Raw genomic sequence first — 16342 nt, 5'->3', positions numbered from 1 at the left:
TTGTCAATAACAGAGATAACTATACATTTTACAAACCGTGCAAATATAAAAAAATATAACACAAAAAAGAAAAAACAAGTACAATAGCATATTTTGTTTGAAAGTAGTGGATCTCGTCACTTCGACCTCGTGGGCCTTCTGTCAAGTTGTCAGACCCCGTTAAAGAGTTTGGTACACATTAGAGTGTTATAGTATTTTAAATTCAGACTTGTATAATGACATGTATCATTCATTAATTATAGTTGTGATTAAGTTATGATAGAACATCGATACTTCTTGGTTTCGTTTTTTTCTGGGACGCACTGTACAAACTCAATAATCAGGTAGATTATAAGCTTTCAATCTGCGGAGCATGAATACTCTTCTGTTACTTTATCATTTTAGTCACATGAACAATTCATTTAAGGTCATTTCGAATGGTAAAACCAACAAACTTTACCGTATGTACACACTGGTTGATGATTTATATAACAGAGGTGGTTGTACAGGTTGCTTAGAAAATAAAAGTGACATCGAACAACATATTGATACATTCAATTTAATATTATTGAGAGGAGTCCATGATTCAAGCGATTCAAGTTTGCTTTGAAAATGAGATGTTTGTGTATTTTGTGTATTTGAGATATGACATAAATGAATCTGTACAGGCATCGTTAAAGATGAAGTTGAGTTCTGGTCATGCGATTGCATTGTGAAAGAAACGTTGTGGAACCGACCAGAAAAGGTTGATCATCCAGCATATAAGAATTTGTGTGTATTGCAAGGTTGTGGAATCATCAAAATGATAAGGAATTTGGCCGAGTCTTGGTAAATTTACAAACACTGTATAAAGAAAGATGTATATGGGACTACAAGAACACGTGGCGTAAAAAGCCGCCCCCCCCGATTTTTACGATGTTACATGCATATTTAGAATATGAAGGCATTTGAAGAGCCATGCTTTTCAGGGAACATGTCTTATCTGATGTTCTTCCACACTTGCATACTAAGAATGAGTAATGCTCACAAATTATTTTTCATCTCTTCCCAGAACTCAACCTTCTCTTTAATCATTACGAAAAAAAATCGATTGGGCCAAAGATTAGGACCTTTGATTCAGTTTGCTGACGATTGTAGGAAGTCTACTACTGATGACATTAGGTCAAAAATGAAATTAAAATAAATTAGTGTAAAGTACATTATGATTAATTCGGTCAAATACCTTCGAAAAGTCAGTCTAATTTTTGTTTATATTGTCTATTAGTTAAAGGATGTCAGCATTTCTAACCAAAGCATGTAGAAATCCAATCAAATAGTGACATGTAGACAGGTTTCGTCTTTTTCCAAATTGATTCCGATCTATTTTGTTAGAAATATTCTCCCACAATCATTTTGCTATAAACGATTCTGCAATCTTCGCAAAGTATAAAGTTAATGCAATTGGTCTTAACACATTCATATTGTAGGTGAATAAGGCTTTGGCACAGGTTTAATCTCTGCATATTTCCACATTTTAAGGAGAAATTCTTAGTTCAAAAGCCGAAGTGAATATCTTAGTCAATGATGTGCTCAGTTCAAATGCAATCTCACGAATTATACAAACTGGAAAACCGATAGAGGTACTTGCCTTTTGTACATTGAGCTTACGTAACAATTTATATATTCATACAGTTTAATTATTGGACTCTATAGGCAATTAAATAGGGTTTCCACAATGCTCCTAACTTCATTTCTTCAAAGTTATTTGGATCTTGTTCATTGACATGCTTTTCCGTTCGCCATTCTCAAACTACTTCTGAAATATCGTTTTAATGTTAAGCTGGCATCATACAGGTTTGTCTTTTTCAAAGTCATTTCTCTTTCGCTTGCCCCACTCCTTCTGAAACTTGTTATCCTTTTTCTGGATTGTTCAATTCCTTCTTAACCTTGAAGATATAGGTTTCGTCCTCGCGTGTTAGCGGATGTGTCTTCGATTTGTCTTTCGACGACCTTGCTTGGTACGCCAATCAGTTCACCCATCGGAGTGGCACCCTCTGCGTTACACCGCTTTGCTTACAAAGAGGCTGAGATCGGGACTGCTAAAGGTATGTCTTAGAACAGGATGAGCAAAAGAAAGAAAGGAAGAAATAAGGAATAAACATGAAAGAAAAAAACAACACCAGACGGTGGAAGAGAGGAAGAAAGAAAGAAGAACATATAAGACAGAAAGAAAAACGGAAAAGCAGAAGAAGAAAAACACAAAGATTAAGTAAAAGTATATTTGTAAAGCGCTTAGAGACATTTGTATTAAACGCTATATAAAAATTGAATATTATTATTATTTTTTTTTTTTATTAATGATTCATGTAGAAGAAGAGTATAAGGCCTACACAAAAGGCTGAGATAACAACTCCAAAAGGTACGAAGAAATTTAGGGGAAAAAACACACGAAGAGATACATTTTGTCATACGAGAGGGATACAACAAAATTGTGCTGTAATACCATTCGTCACTTTTCTATGATTGTTCTGTTCCCTTAAGCACCTTTGATTACCCGATATAGACCTGTATGTTGCATATTAGGTACATCGGCTGCTGGCACAGTGATGGTTCAGAGCTGCTTTTCAAACACACACGTGGCCGAGGTCTCAACCGCGGTACCAACCGGGGTTCGCTGGATGCAGATGTATATCTTCAATGATCGAGAACTGACTAGAAGCCTCATCAAGCAGGCCGAAAAGGCTGGGTACAGTGCCATCGTAGTTACTGTGGATTCTCCGGGAACCGGTTGGAACATAGACGAATTTCAGGAGAAGTTTGGTAACGACAGACTGCTTATGTAAGATCTTTTTGTTAAAAAAATTATATAATTTATCATTAAATATGTCATGCCAATATGCTTCACGTTACATACCATATTCTACTAGTCCTTTGTTAAAAAAAACATCTAAATGTTTATCGCTTTCATTTTTATATAATTTTCTGAAATGTTAATTTATACCTTTATCTCATTTGAATATATTGTCCTTGTAAAACCTTTAAGTTGTATGTTTATCCGTTACACACTGCTTTAGTGAATTCATAATCCCAGGCCATATCTGGTATGTTTGAATAGTTATGTATGCGATTCATGTAATGTTGCACCACTCTTTAATGAAATAAATACTCTTACTCTAAAGCCTTTACTTTATTTGAAAAAAAAAACTATCAGATGTTTACGTACGTATTATATTATTATGTTTGGTGATGACTTGGTGTGAAAGACATGACCAAATAAATACACACGAGGTTAAGCCCCTTTTACACCGGACCTGCGTAGAGTTGCGCAGTGTGGCGTACCGACTACGGCGAAATTGGGCTGCGCATTCATGAAAAAAATGTTGCTTCGGCGTAGTCCCTGCGTAGGTTACGCGTATGCTGGCGTACGATGGCGTATGGTTACGTACCCTGTGCATAGGCAACCCGTACCTAAAAATGTTGCTTCTGCATAAGGGTTGCGTGAGTTTACGTAGGCCTGGCTTACAGGTTTGCTTACGGTTGCGTACGGTTGATTACTGTGTGAGCAAGCTTTTACTGTTGCGTAGGCTTGGCGTACATTAGCGTAGTGCTGCGTAGAATAGCGTACAAATTGCGTACTTTCTGTGTATAGTGTCTACACCGAAGGTACTCGAAAAAATTAAACATGTTTAATTTGTTGCGTCCATCTCGCGTACCCATTTGCGTCCCTCCGCGTACAGTTACGTAGGCCGGCGTAGTGTAGCGTACGCTTTGGCGTAGTCGGTACGCAACACTACGCAACTCTACGCAAAGCCTGGTGTGAAAGCCCTTCAGTGCATAAATCAACTAGACAGTAAAGCCGGAGAAAGGTTTTCAATGTGGCCTCACTTATATTTGCAGTATTGCGATAGATTCAATGATTTAAAAATAAAGTCAAAAGAGCACAACAAAATCTCTGCTTTTATAATGATAATAACGTTCATGTACATTTATTTAAATCTCAATTGCAGATACCCTAATTTGGAAATAGGTCTACCTGGACAAATAGAAGCAAAGAAAAACGGAGACTTGAATTTAATAAAATATTTTTCATCTCAGCTCAACTCGAAGCTTACATGGAATGATGTTAGGTGGGTCAGAGAAGAAACGTCCCTTCCAGTAGTGTGCAAGGGAATCCTTACAGGTACTTAAATCAAAGACAAGATTAACCTCTTTTTAATTTGATGTGAGTGGAAGCAGATGAATCCCAAGAACGGATTTAGCGCTTTGAAACATTGTGTTAAAGCCCCACTGCACTACTTGTAGCTACTCGCGCCCTCTAGATAGCAAACAATGCCTAAGCGGTACCCGTTAGTCCCTTATGATCCCCTTTCTTATGTTAATTGAGAGCTTATTTGAGGAGACAATTACCACGTGTCAGTGAGGTCTAATCCCTCCTTGCCAAACTATAGTGCAGATGGGCTTTAAGTGCTTTATAAATGTAATGTACTCTCTAAAAAAAATCGAGTGATCACGGACGTCACTCCTCTGGAGAGTGAAAATGTAGTGAAAATAGAGTGAACATTCACTCTTTTCTTCTTAGAGAGCACTCTAAAATCAATCGATTTTCACTCCTAAACAAGTGATCACGGACGTCACTCCCAAGAAAGTGAAAATAGAGTGAAATTCACACTTTTTTTTAAAGAGAGTATTCTTCTTATTATTATTATAAAGTGAAATTTAACAGATAAGTGATGATCCAGCGAAACATTACCTGTAACCAGATACGACGTAATATAGTAGTAAATTCGGTTGTAAATGACTGGGGATATTCATAGATGGAGGGTTGAAAGCTATGCGCGTCATAGCATGTTAACATTATGTACAGGTTAAAAATTACCCCCCCCCCATTTAACAACTGAAGGAACCATTCTGCGCTTTACAGTGACACCCCCTCCCTCCTTCGGATACACCACTGATCGAGGGATCTATAACCAAATCAAAATGGGAATATCCGATGACGATGTATGCCTAACATGTAATATAAAAGAGGATATGAATCACGCATTTATAGAATGCAAACTAATTGAGCCGTTCATTAAACATATCAAAGAAATATTAAGAGATATATACAAAGTAAGGATACTGACGCTCAATATCCATCACCTACTCAAAATAGATTGTGAGAGTCATTGTATATTATTCTTTACAATAGCATTTTGGACCATTTATAAATTGGTTGTTAAACGAAATATAACTGGGATAGACAAGAGAAAAGTTGCTTCTAAACAAAATATCCTTAGAGAAATTATAAAAAGAATGGAAAGTAAATCAAACTTAAATATGAACAGAAAGCTTTTACCAAAAGAACTGTTGGGTGTTATTTAAGAAAAGAAAAAAAAAAAAGAAAAAAAAAAAAGAAAAGAGAAAAACAAAAGAAAGGGAATCAAAACTATCAATATAATTTGTATGATAATTCAGATTCAATTGCTTTGCAAAGCAAAACTTAATTTCAATTCTTTGTTATGACAATAATGTTTTTGCGATTATGTAAATTTGATTTGTAGTATTGTATCTTTGAATGTAACCATGTATATATAATCAATAAATCCTCTGATGAGGCAAAGAAAAAAAAAAAAAAAAAAAAAAAAACCCAATCGAAGCCATAATTCGATTCAATGTTGTCTCTAGCTAGGCGTTGTGGCGTGCGCCTGTAATCAAACTAACAATGGAAGTTACAAAATGATTCAGCCGAGGACGCAGGTTCGAAACTGAGTCACGCCTTTCGGATGGTGACGTTTAAAGTTCGGTCCCCAGACGTAAATAGTCATATCTGATTGATACACGTCTGTAAAACACCAATACACACACTCATGAAACAATATCATAACTCGGTCATACCTCCACCTCCCGAAACCATACCGTTCGATAACCGATCATGGCATTTCGATAATGTTTGTAGTAGATCTGTTGCTTGTCTCATTGAGGTGACTGGGGCATTACATGATTATAATTTCTTTCGTTTTGCAGCCAGGGCAGCGAAACAGGCAGCCGATGCTGGTGTTGATGCCATCATGGTATCGGCCCACGGAGGACGGCAGCTTGATGGAGTACCAGCTCCAGTAAGTTTTTTTTTTTTGGGGGGGGGGGGGGAGGGAAGGGGGAGGGGGTGTTCAAATTAGTGAGAAAATATTTAGCAGCCAATCAGCCAGCTGGCGGTAAGATTGGGGGGGGGGGGGGGCTTTACCTTTTTGTTTAAAAAGGGTACAATTTACGTTACAATTCAGTTTTTTACCTGTTTTTTTTCGAGGGGGGGGGGGGGGAGGTCGGGCCCGTCGGGCCCCCATCGTGGATCCGCTTCTGCCTTCCTTCGAAGCTATTGCACACGATTTTTTTTCTGGCGCAAACAAGTAGGTCTAATGGAGTTCACATTCTACTGGGTACATTTAGAAATTATAATCATCAACTTGTTATCAAAATAATATGGCCTACTGAATGATGAGTGATTTTTAAATCATACATGAAAAGTGAGTAATTTAGTTTCAGATTTCGGATTTTTCATCCTAGTTTGCCCCCAAATTTAGCAGCCCGAATCATTCTACGATATGCATTCTAAACTTGAAAATGCCTAGGGGCCGATGAAATAATACATTGTGAATATGAGGTGAAGGGATCATAAGCATCAAGCTAATATACGATCACAAAAATGACAACCAAAAACCAAATATGTGTGCACAAGCATAATTATGTACTGTGTGTCGTATAACTGCACACATGGTTTTCGGTCTCGCGGGCCTTCGGTCAACCGGGCTGTAGCCCTTTATTATAATTGCAATTGAACCATGCACTATCATCTGCATTCCCTGATTACAATACTGTACGCGTGTAGTATACTTATTTGTTTTTCCAGTTCTCCAGAAAATCCTTTTATTTTTTATTTCCGACTCTTCTCTCTCTTTTTTCAAATAAAAACCATCACTTTATTTGTTTGCTCTCTTCAAAATCTAATACCACATTATCTTTGTTGACTTAACTTTTCGACTGGTTTTCAATTAGAAGGTCGAGCACGCGATCCTCAATTAATGGGTGCAAGCCAAGTATTTTCTTTAAAACAATTATATGTGATCTTTCCGGAAAATGCGATGCCATCGATAATGATTTTAACAACAGTCTTTCATATGCTTTATAAATACAATGTTATCACTGCAATATAATCATATAGTATGTTTACATTTGTGAACATAAGCCAAAGGTGAACAATAAAAGTGAATGACACAGGCCATCAAGAGATATTCAAATATCACATGTATGAAGTCCATTCTTAGAAGAACGAAGTACAATACATGCCGTGCAAGGGTTACTGAATATACATTTTAGAGTAAATTGGCTTACACAATGGGCACAATATCAGAGATGTCATCTTTTGTCCGAATATCGGCTTTCTGGATTTTTTGACAAAATAAACCAGTGAGAATAGAAAGCAAGAAAGACGTGAGGCGCATCTTTTGTTGCATTGTATGAAATACAAATCATGTGTGTCTTATGATTCCCTTGTTGGAATGTACATGAATATAATAAGTAGACAACCTTGCTGTACAGTGGCGTAATGAGCAAAAACGTGGGTGGAGGGGTGGGGCTGGTTAAAAATCAGTCTGCATCACCACTAGGTGGCATATAACGGGCAAAAGTGAGATTATAATCGCGGAAAATCATGTCATTTCTAGTAATTCTAAAATACTCGTGGGGTAAGGGGTGGGCTTCTTTGATGTTATGTAGATTCTCTTGTTTGGTTCTAAAAGGCTGCAGCTTTAAAATAAAAATATATAAATAAATAAATAAAATATAATGTAATTGTACAAAAAGAAGATATTCTAGAGAAAATTCCGTCTTTGTGTCTAAATGGAAAGGTGACCATATGAGTGCTGCATATTGCGTCACACTTTCTTTCGGTCATTTTCGTAATGCAAACATCTTTGTGAAGTTCCTCGATAAAAATTATTTCATTTACCTGTTAAGAATAGTTGTGTTTCAATAATCGGAATGCGAATTGCATACATTTCGTGATGTTAGCTATATATTATAATAGTGTGCTATAAGCCAGGGTATAGGGGTATAGATAGTCGGTGTAAGTTGATCCCTGCAGTAGTAAATACCTCATGTATATTTCACTTATACCATTAGTCCACACGCTCGTACTCGGACCAACTTGCCACGATTAAGCTAACACGACCTTCCACCGACCAGCGTAACGGAAGTGGTGGCGCCCGTACTAGTCGACCTCAACCCGCCGTCCGCATCTAAACCGTGCCAAAATCTAATTTTAATTTTCGATTGTCACAAACAACCCTCATGAAAGGTCACATAATTATACTCCCGTGTATAAATGAGAGCATCCACACGGTTAATTTACGCTACCCTCTAGTCGTGTTAGCGAATTACTCCTGGATAAATCTAAGAGTAAATATGTCGGGGTAAAGGTAGGCGTAGATAACACGACCATCGTCACTATACCTACCTCACCATATTTACCACGACTAGCTCTTAACACGACATGTACCCCAGGTTAATTTGCCTCCGTCTGAACAAGACTATCAACGGTTTAATACTAACATATTCTAATATATGGATGTTTCTTTCCTTGTGACCTAGCGACGAGTTATTCCATACAGCGGCGGATCCAGGGGGGGGGGGGGGGGGGTCCCGGGGGCCCAGGCCCCCCCCCTTGAGAAAAAAATCATGCAAAATCACGCGATTTTTACCTTTTTGGGGGGTTGGGCCCCCTCCCCCCCTGGCGCTCAAGGGGGGGGGGGGGGATGCAAATTTTAAAATTTTCGAGGACCCCCCCCCCCCCACTGAGCGAATTTTCGGCTAGCTGAGTCGTTGCGATTTTTTTTGGGACTCCAAAGAAAAAAAAAAAATGTCCGCTTACCCCACCCCCCCCCCCCACTGAGCGACTTTTCGGCCGGCGCGATTTTCAAATTTTCCGGGAGCCTAAAAAAAAAGAAAAGTTGGGCCCCCTTCCTTAAGAAATCCTGGATCCGCGCCTGATTCCATAAACCGGTTATTCATGAATTATTATGAAAGGACTACAATACTTGGAATCCAATCTGCATACATTCGGGCTAGGTTCCAGGTTGTAAAGATCAACTTTGTTTAAATGGTATGCATATAATCTAAATATTTTAGTAAACCAGTCTATATTCGTATTCTGACTATTGGAATGCGATAGTATATAACAGGTGAATGTAATATCTCGTTGCTATGAATGGGGGGGGGGGGGGCAGTTGTATTCCCAAGCTCGATATTAGCGCAGGCAATAACGCAATCGAATTTACGCCCCGTGTGCTAGGAGCTTAAAATGCCTCTCTCTTGATAATTCTGATCGCTTAGATTGACGCTCTGGCTGAAGTCGTGGAAGCAGTTCGTGATCGAAACCTTGAGGTATACATGGACGGAGGAATACGGACTGGTTCAGATGTCCTCAAGGCTTTAGCCAGAGGTGCTAAGGCTGTATTTGTTGGAAGACCTGTCCTCTGGGGTCTAGCTTGTGAGGTAATGTAGAACAACAAAAACAAAAACAACAACAACAACAAAGATTTCTATGGAGGAAAAGTAGAAGATACCATGCATACCTCGCCACCCCACTCAGTGCTATTTAGGATACGCATATGCGTGTTCCCAGCGACCCCCCACCTTTTTTAGCAAAAGTCCTGTGTGTAAAGTCAATACGGGTCGACCTTTTTCTTTTGTTATACGAGCCTTTTTCAGCACCCCCCCCCCCACTTTCAGCAAAAGTCCGGTGTGTAAAGTCAATACGGGTCGACCTTTTTCTTTTGTTACGAGCCGGAGAGTTTGGGAACACGCATGATATCCCTCCATTCACGGAGTGGGGGGCAGGGATGCAGACCAAGAGGGAAACCAAGAACTAACTGGGAGGGGAACATTAACTCGTCGAGTGGAATCACACTGCAAAGGTGTACAAGGGTGGCAGAAAATGACGAGTTGGGAGAAGATATTTTGATATATCTTGTAAGATACAACAATAAGAACAGCAACAACAAAACAAAATTTTAAACACTTTGCCCCATTGTATCGGCCTACTCGTACTTTAAGATCAAGCTCAAAATCATTATTCATTGTCCCTCCCACCTCAACAAAAACATACGGTGAACGTTCTTTTACACACACGCCTTCTCAGTTTTATGGAATTCACTTCCAGATTCCATGAGAAATCACAATAATTTAAACAAGTTTATGGTTTCTCTTAAAACGTATTCATTCAATGTTAAAAGTGTACACCCATGAACTCAGCGTCCAACACTACATGTACTTTTTTTTTACTTCTAAGTGGATTTTCGAATTTGTATGAATTAGTTTTCTTGTAATTATTTCCTTTCTATTTGAAGCGCATAGGGACATGCTATCCTCTTATGTGTTATGCGCTATAAAAGAACTGAGTATTATTATTATTATTATTATTATTATTATTATTATTATTAATGAATGTGCCTCAATGTGTTTAGAAACAATTTCACTTTCTAGATTACTTGGGGAGCAAATGAACGATCTGTTTATCCGATGCATTTTTTTGTCTTTATATGTATTATGTATTAGGGTGCATAGAATTACATTCAATTGGGATAACACAGGAAATGTTGGAACAAAGCTAGTGAGATTTTGATTACAATTGCATCTTTAGCCTTTACGACAATGTTTGCGATTTCATTAGTCCTGATTTAGCTCGAAATAAACTTCTATAACGTTTATAGTTCAAAATTCATGATTGTCTCACTTTTGTGTTTTTAAACGTGACTTGTGCATCATGTGCTTGATATGTATGTACAGGGGGCTGAAGGAGTAAAGGAAGTCCTGAACATACTTCGGAGCGAGCTTGAATTCGCAATGGGATTGTGTGGTGAGTCTTTTTTCTTCTTTTGTGTCCCCCTCAAATTAACTTTGTGTTTCCCTCTGCCTCTCGCTTATAGATTCATAAATATGAATATACGTTTAGAAGAATAGTATGTTCAGATAAAGATAACCCTGAACTGGCAGGTTTTTTTCTATATCTTTTTAGCCAAATCTATCTTAACATTACCAAACTATACCATCAGTTCTTTTTCTTGTCTAAATCTATATTTATTAAACAAAAATAAAATTACATAATTACAGAGTTTAAAAATAAAAACTAATTACATAATTATACAAATCAGGAACATTTCATAGAGTTAAAATGTATATACTAAACACAAAGATCAAATCTTCACTGTGTGATTTGTAGAGAGCGGGTGATTTTCTTCTTAACTATTTAATATATCTAAATCTTTTTTGGATCGCAGCTGAGCCTTAAAATCCTCAATAGTGGGAATTTAGTTCTTGGAATTTATACGCATTAACTTATTATTTTATCATTATACCAAACTTTTCCTGAAAAATCGAGAGACTAATATTTCCTAAAAAAAATATTTAAATATGTTTCACTATTGGGACGTTTCCAACAACAAAATTATGAAAAGGAGTTTTCGGGTCTAAGCTAAAAAAAAAACGAAAAGAGGAGAATTCCCTTTCTTGATTTTAAACAAGAAATTGTTCTATGAAGTATTATAAAATTGAATGCTCGTAGGTGCAACATTCACAATTTGTTTTCCTTCTTTCTTATAGGTTGTTGTGATGTGAATTCAATACCGTCTGATATCGTGGTACCCCAAGCCTATTACAACATTCCAAGACATAAGCTTTGAAATTAGGGCTTCTTATAGTTGAAACATGTTGAACCATGTATTTCAATCTTAATTCTGCCGATAGAAATTCGCAACGTCGCTTGTAAAACATCTACATTAGTTCCTGTATACATGTATTTATCATTTCGTTCTTTGGTTGAAATATTTGTACTAAATTTAAGAGGTAATGCAGAGTTTTGGTATTGGGTCATGGATTTGGTTCAAATTATCATATTTGAAGCATATACGATCCTACAATATTCAGTTATCGTTGTCGCGGTTGAAATCGAGTCTAAAGTTATGAAATTGTAAATACTAAACTGTGTATGTTGTATAGCTCTCTCTCAAGGTCGAGATATTAATGAAGCTATAAAACAAAGTTTCTTGACTAAAATCGACCGATTAGCTATTCCGATATTCTGATATTTTGATGATCGCAGCTACCATTACACGGCCGTAAGCGCTATTTGAAATTCATCAATATTTACCGGGAGCACCGGTAAATTTTTATATTCAATTTTTCTCAAAAGCAGAAGTGTTTTAGGGGCAAAATTTTCTAGTGCTTGTAATACATCCAGAGGGGCATCCAAATATATCAAAATTGTAAAGAATCACTATCCACCCAATTTTCAAAATGTCTCAAAACTTTGTATTACCTTTAATAACTAAAAAGTTAAAATCCTCATCAAACTGAGATTAGCGCAATGTTAGGTTAACTTTTTCGTTATTTCTTGCATTACTCTTTGCAAAATATCTTTCTGAATATTTAATCAAATTTTTATTATTAGAACGATCAATGCGATAATTTTTGATCGTAACAGCAACAAATTCCTGACTTTTTGTTACATGAAAAGGTACTGTAGAATTTCAGCTGCTAAAAGTGATATCGAATTTCCAGTCCATTTAAACATTTTTTTTCTTCATTCAAATTCAACCTTTTGCACTTGAATTTCGTCTTTGAAATCCGGGAACGACCAAATGGCAAGAAATCAAGTCATATACAAGTCCTGTATAATTCAATTTGGTCGATGTGTAATCAATTTTCAGCGCTTGTTATTTCATTCGAATTCGTCTTTCTTCGCGGTCCACTGCAGAATGTAATGATCAAATTCGTGTTTGTGCAATCAGTATCATGATATTAGTCGTTATGATTCGTACTCTTAATATGCTAACTATTCAAATGTAAGAAAAATCCCAGCATCTTTTATTTTATTTCTTTTCTTTCAATTTCTGACGTAGAATTCTTGATAATGATACTCAGTGGAAAATGAATTAACTGAAGAATTATTGGTGTGTAGATGATTTGTGAATGGAAATTGTAAAGGCGTGTTCACTGATCACACAACATAACTCTCTTTTAAATTTAACTACGAGGAAACAAGGTTGCACTGGCAATAAAATACATGATAAAAAGTATTCCCTTTTCGTTATTTTATTGGGTACTGATTTGCAGACACAACACTTGCAAAGTGTAGTCATGCAAGCAAATAAATGATTCAGAATGAGAATCACATTAATGAGGATCGTGGATATTGCACGGAGTTTAAATGGTCATGAATGAGATGGACATGAATAAATGCAGTGAATGAATAGAGCTTACGACAATGGTAGAAATGACGTCGAAAGTCCATGAAGATGATGATGGATGAAACGAAGAAAGGGGCTCACGCGATGATTGTGCGGAGGCTTAAATGATGGAAGCGCGACTTCGTTGAAGTGGCTGAAGAGCCGAGAAGAACGCGATGTCGATGCCGGCGCTCATGATGATGATGAATGTAGCGCTCGGGCGAGAAGAAAAGAGAAGAGATGATGGCGCTCGACGACGAGGCAGTGAGTCGCTCGATGTCGGAGGCCCAGGTTGAAATGTAGACATCAAAGCCGGTTTTGTGGTGATCGTGAAGAGCAGTGAGTCGCTCGATGCTGGATCGATGAGCCGGACTTTGAAGTGAAATCATCAGAGTTGCAGTGAGATGGACTCATTGATGAAAGTTCAGGCGAGCTACAGTGAATCGAGCTCGTGTGTGAAAAGAGCTACCGAAGCGAAGAAGCTAGCAGCTCCCAGTGGAGAATCAGGAGCCATGTCGGTTCCTGATTTAGACGTTCCACTGCAAGACTGCCAGTCCTTTGAAGAGGGCAGGATAAAGAGTTGATGTGCCATACAAGAGGTGATAGGCACGGAAGAGAATTCTCCAAATGAAATGAAGGAGAGTTAGAATTGTAGAAGGATTTGCTCCTTGTGTATGCATTGAGCAAATTGTGATGGTAGAGGTGACATTCTCATATTGACGTGTTAATTCATCGAAGAACTATGAGAAGTGTGTTAGTAAAGAAAGTTAGATAGAAGATGTTGTTTTCATCCTTCTAATTGGGAGGCAGGATAAAACAAAGAGAGTTCTGTACTGAATTCTGGGAAGTTAGGGCGAGTCACTGGTGATAACTGCAGTGACCAGGGCCATTACGCCATTAAGCTGACACTTGTTGACACATATAGGGTGGCAGTGCCTGGCATAATGTCGGAGGGCAATGTCCTCCCAAATTGGGTTTGCAAAGTGACAAATGAAATTGGGAAATAAAGAAAGATGAAATGAGGAAAATACTACAAAACCAAATACAGAACATTGAAAATAAAGATGTTCCTTTGTCTACCTCAGCAATTCTTGAGGGTAGAATGAGGAACTGTATATTTTGTCCTCTTTCTTTGTCCGCCATGTTCATAGTGAGAGGAGTACGAATAATTTGTAAGGAGTTTACTATTGAGAGATCCAAAGTGGGTTGAAGATTTAGTGCAGTTTGTTAGTCAAAATGCTTTGGAGATCTCGAGAGTATCAGAATTTGTTGATCTTGGTCTGATTTTGGAGTGTTGGCCACGAAGGTGAATGTTACAGCCACAGGCTATATGCATGCTACATGCACAGCAGACTTTCCCTAGAAGACCAGGCATACAGCATAGGCCGTGGTAAAAGACGCCTCATCAGCCCTCACCTCATCTTGACTCATGGTTTTGACATCAGGAATAACATACTAAAAGTATACCAAAATCGAAGGTTCAGAAAGCTGTTATTTTCAAGATGGCGTCCAAGATGGCCGCCGATACCTAAAAAAGGCCATAAATCATTTATTATCCATCCTACAGACATAATTTTGGTGTCTATTCTATGGTTTCGGGGGTCAGAGAATCCATTGAGACAAGTAAAAATGTTTTATGATGGTCTAGGAAACCCCAAAATCCAAGATGGCGTCCAAAATGGCCGCCACAACATAAAAATGGCCATAAGTCACTTATTATCCATCCGAGAGACATAATTGGGGTGTCTATGCTATGGTTTTCGGGGTCATAGAATCCATTAGGATAAGTTAGAACGTTAAGCAGTGGCTCATGAAACCACGAAATCCAATATGGCGTCCAAATGGCCACAACACCACTAAGATTTCTCAATAGAGGGCCCACTTTATGAACAGGAAATGAACTTATAATGTTTCTTTCTCACACTTATGGCGTCATCGACCGCCCCCCCCCCGCCCCCAGAAAAAGGGTCAATTCAACTATTGACAGGTCATTATCAACACTGAGGGAGGGGGCCGCCGAGGGTGGACATGAAGTGCCAAATCGGTCTTTCTGCTTGTTTTAAGATATTTTCAGCAATATTTTTTGGGCACAATTTAGTTCAACACTTCAATTCAAAAGGTTATTAATATACGGATTCCTTATGTTAAAACAGCAGAGGTGAAGACCGCTCGATATTTAGCAGTCAATAAAGCTGAGAATTAAATCGAAATATTATAGACGTACCTGATAGACCGGTTCCATTTATCACAGTAAGCACGATTGAGTATCTGATTCAGAAAACAGATTGAACATGAACTTAATTTCAAAACGACAAGATAATATTCCAAACCTAAACAATACATTGCCCCAGAAGACAGTCATAATTGTAATTATTTACTTATTTTTTTTTTTTTTTTTAAAAATTGAGATTTTAATGTACAATCATGTTCATGTATATTACTTCCTACCTTTATACATCCTCCCTGCATATCGTTACTACTCACGTTAGGGATGTAGGCTTAACTTAGACAAAACTATAATTTCAAATCGAGATTTTGGGAGAGAGTCAAAGTAAGGAAACCGTAGACAGACCCGTGTGTTATTCAAAGACTGGAAAAACAGATAAATACATGCTGAAATATTTAATCAATGAACATGACTTTTTAAAGATTATGATGACGAAACGAATTTCTTTATCAAACATTAAATTCAATACAAAAAATACGCTGGTATTTAAATTCATTGAATATTAACAAGAAGACCTCCCTTTCATCTCCTTGAAATAACATTATGCCCGATATATCGGTTGTTGGAAAACCGTTCCAATATCCAGCATTAACCGAATTCCTAACTTCAACCCTAGACCAAAAGTGATATCTAACTGTAAACCTATCTTAACCTTTAACCTAACCCTAGCCCTTAATCTCGGACGAAATAAATCCTGTCGCCAGATCCGCGATTCGCCGAAATTTCCTAAAAATATCCGAATCTATAAAATCCACTTATTTTGTGTACAATAAGGGTTTCCTCATGAGAATACGTACGCTTAAGAATACCAAGTGAAGCACTCATATAATTAATCGACAAATTCTGAGAGAGTGTATCTGTATGTGGGATTGTGCGTGTATGTGTTTCATGCTGAGAA

At 37.6% G+C, this 16342-nt stretch overlaps 1 protein-coding gene across 1 annotated transcript in view; it reads left to right on the top strand.

Moving 5' to 3' along the window:
- LOC105446915 (hydroxyacid oxidase 1-like) overlaps positions 1-11898 on the top strand; it is a 28375-nt gene extending 16477 nt beyond the window's left edge. Inside the window, exons 2-8 of the mRNA XM_030995375.1 lie at positions 1912-2063; positions 2542-2797; positions 3966-4138; positions 5965-6056; positions 9325-9486; positions 10780-10849; positions 11593-11898. Coding sequence (XP_030851235.1) covers positions 1912-2063; positions 2542-2797; positions 3966-4138; positions 5965-6056; positions 9325-9486; positions 10780-10849; positions 11593-11672 — 985 coding nt within the window. The 3' untranslated portion in view covers positions 11673-11898. The remainder of the gene's footprint in view (positions 1-1911; positions 2064-2541; positions 2798-3965; positions 4139-5964; positions 6057-9324; positions 9487-10779; positions 10850-11592) is intronic.
- Positions 11899-16342: the final 4444 nt, after the last annotated feature.

The sequence above is a fragment of the Strongylocentrotus purpuratus genome, unplaced genomic scaffold (genome assembly GCF_000002235.5).
Source record: "Strongylocentrotus purpuratus isolate Spur 01 unplaced genomic scaffold, Spur_5.0 spur5_scaffold_21, whole genome shotgun sequence".
In the NCBI taxonomy this organism is placed as follows: Eukaryota; Metazoa; Echinodermata; class Echinoidea; order Camarodonta; family Strongylocentrotidae; genus Strongylocentrotus; species Strongylocentrotus purpuratus.
This window is presented reverse-complemented; position numbering and strand designations above follow the sequence as displayed.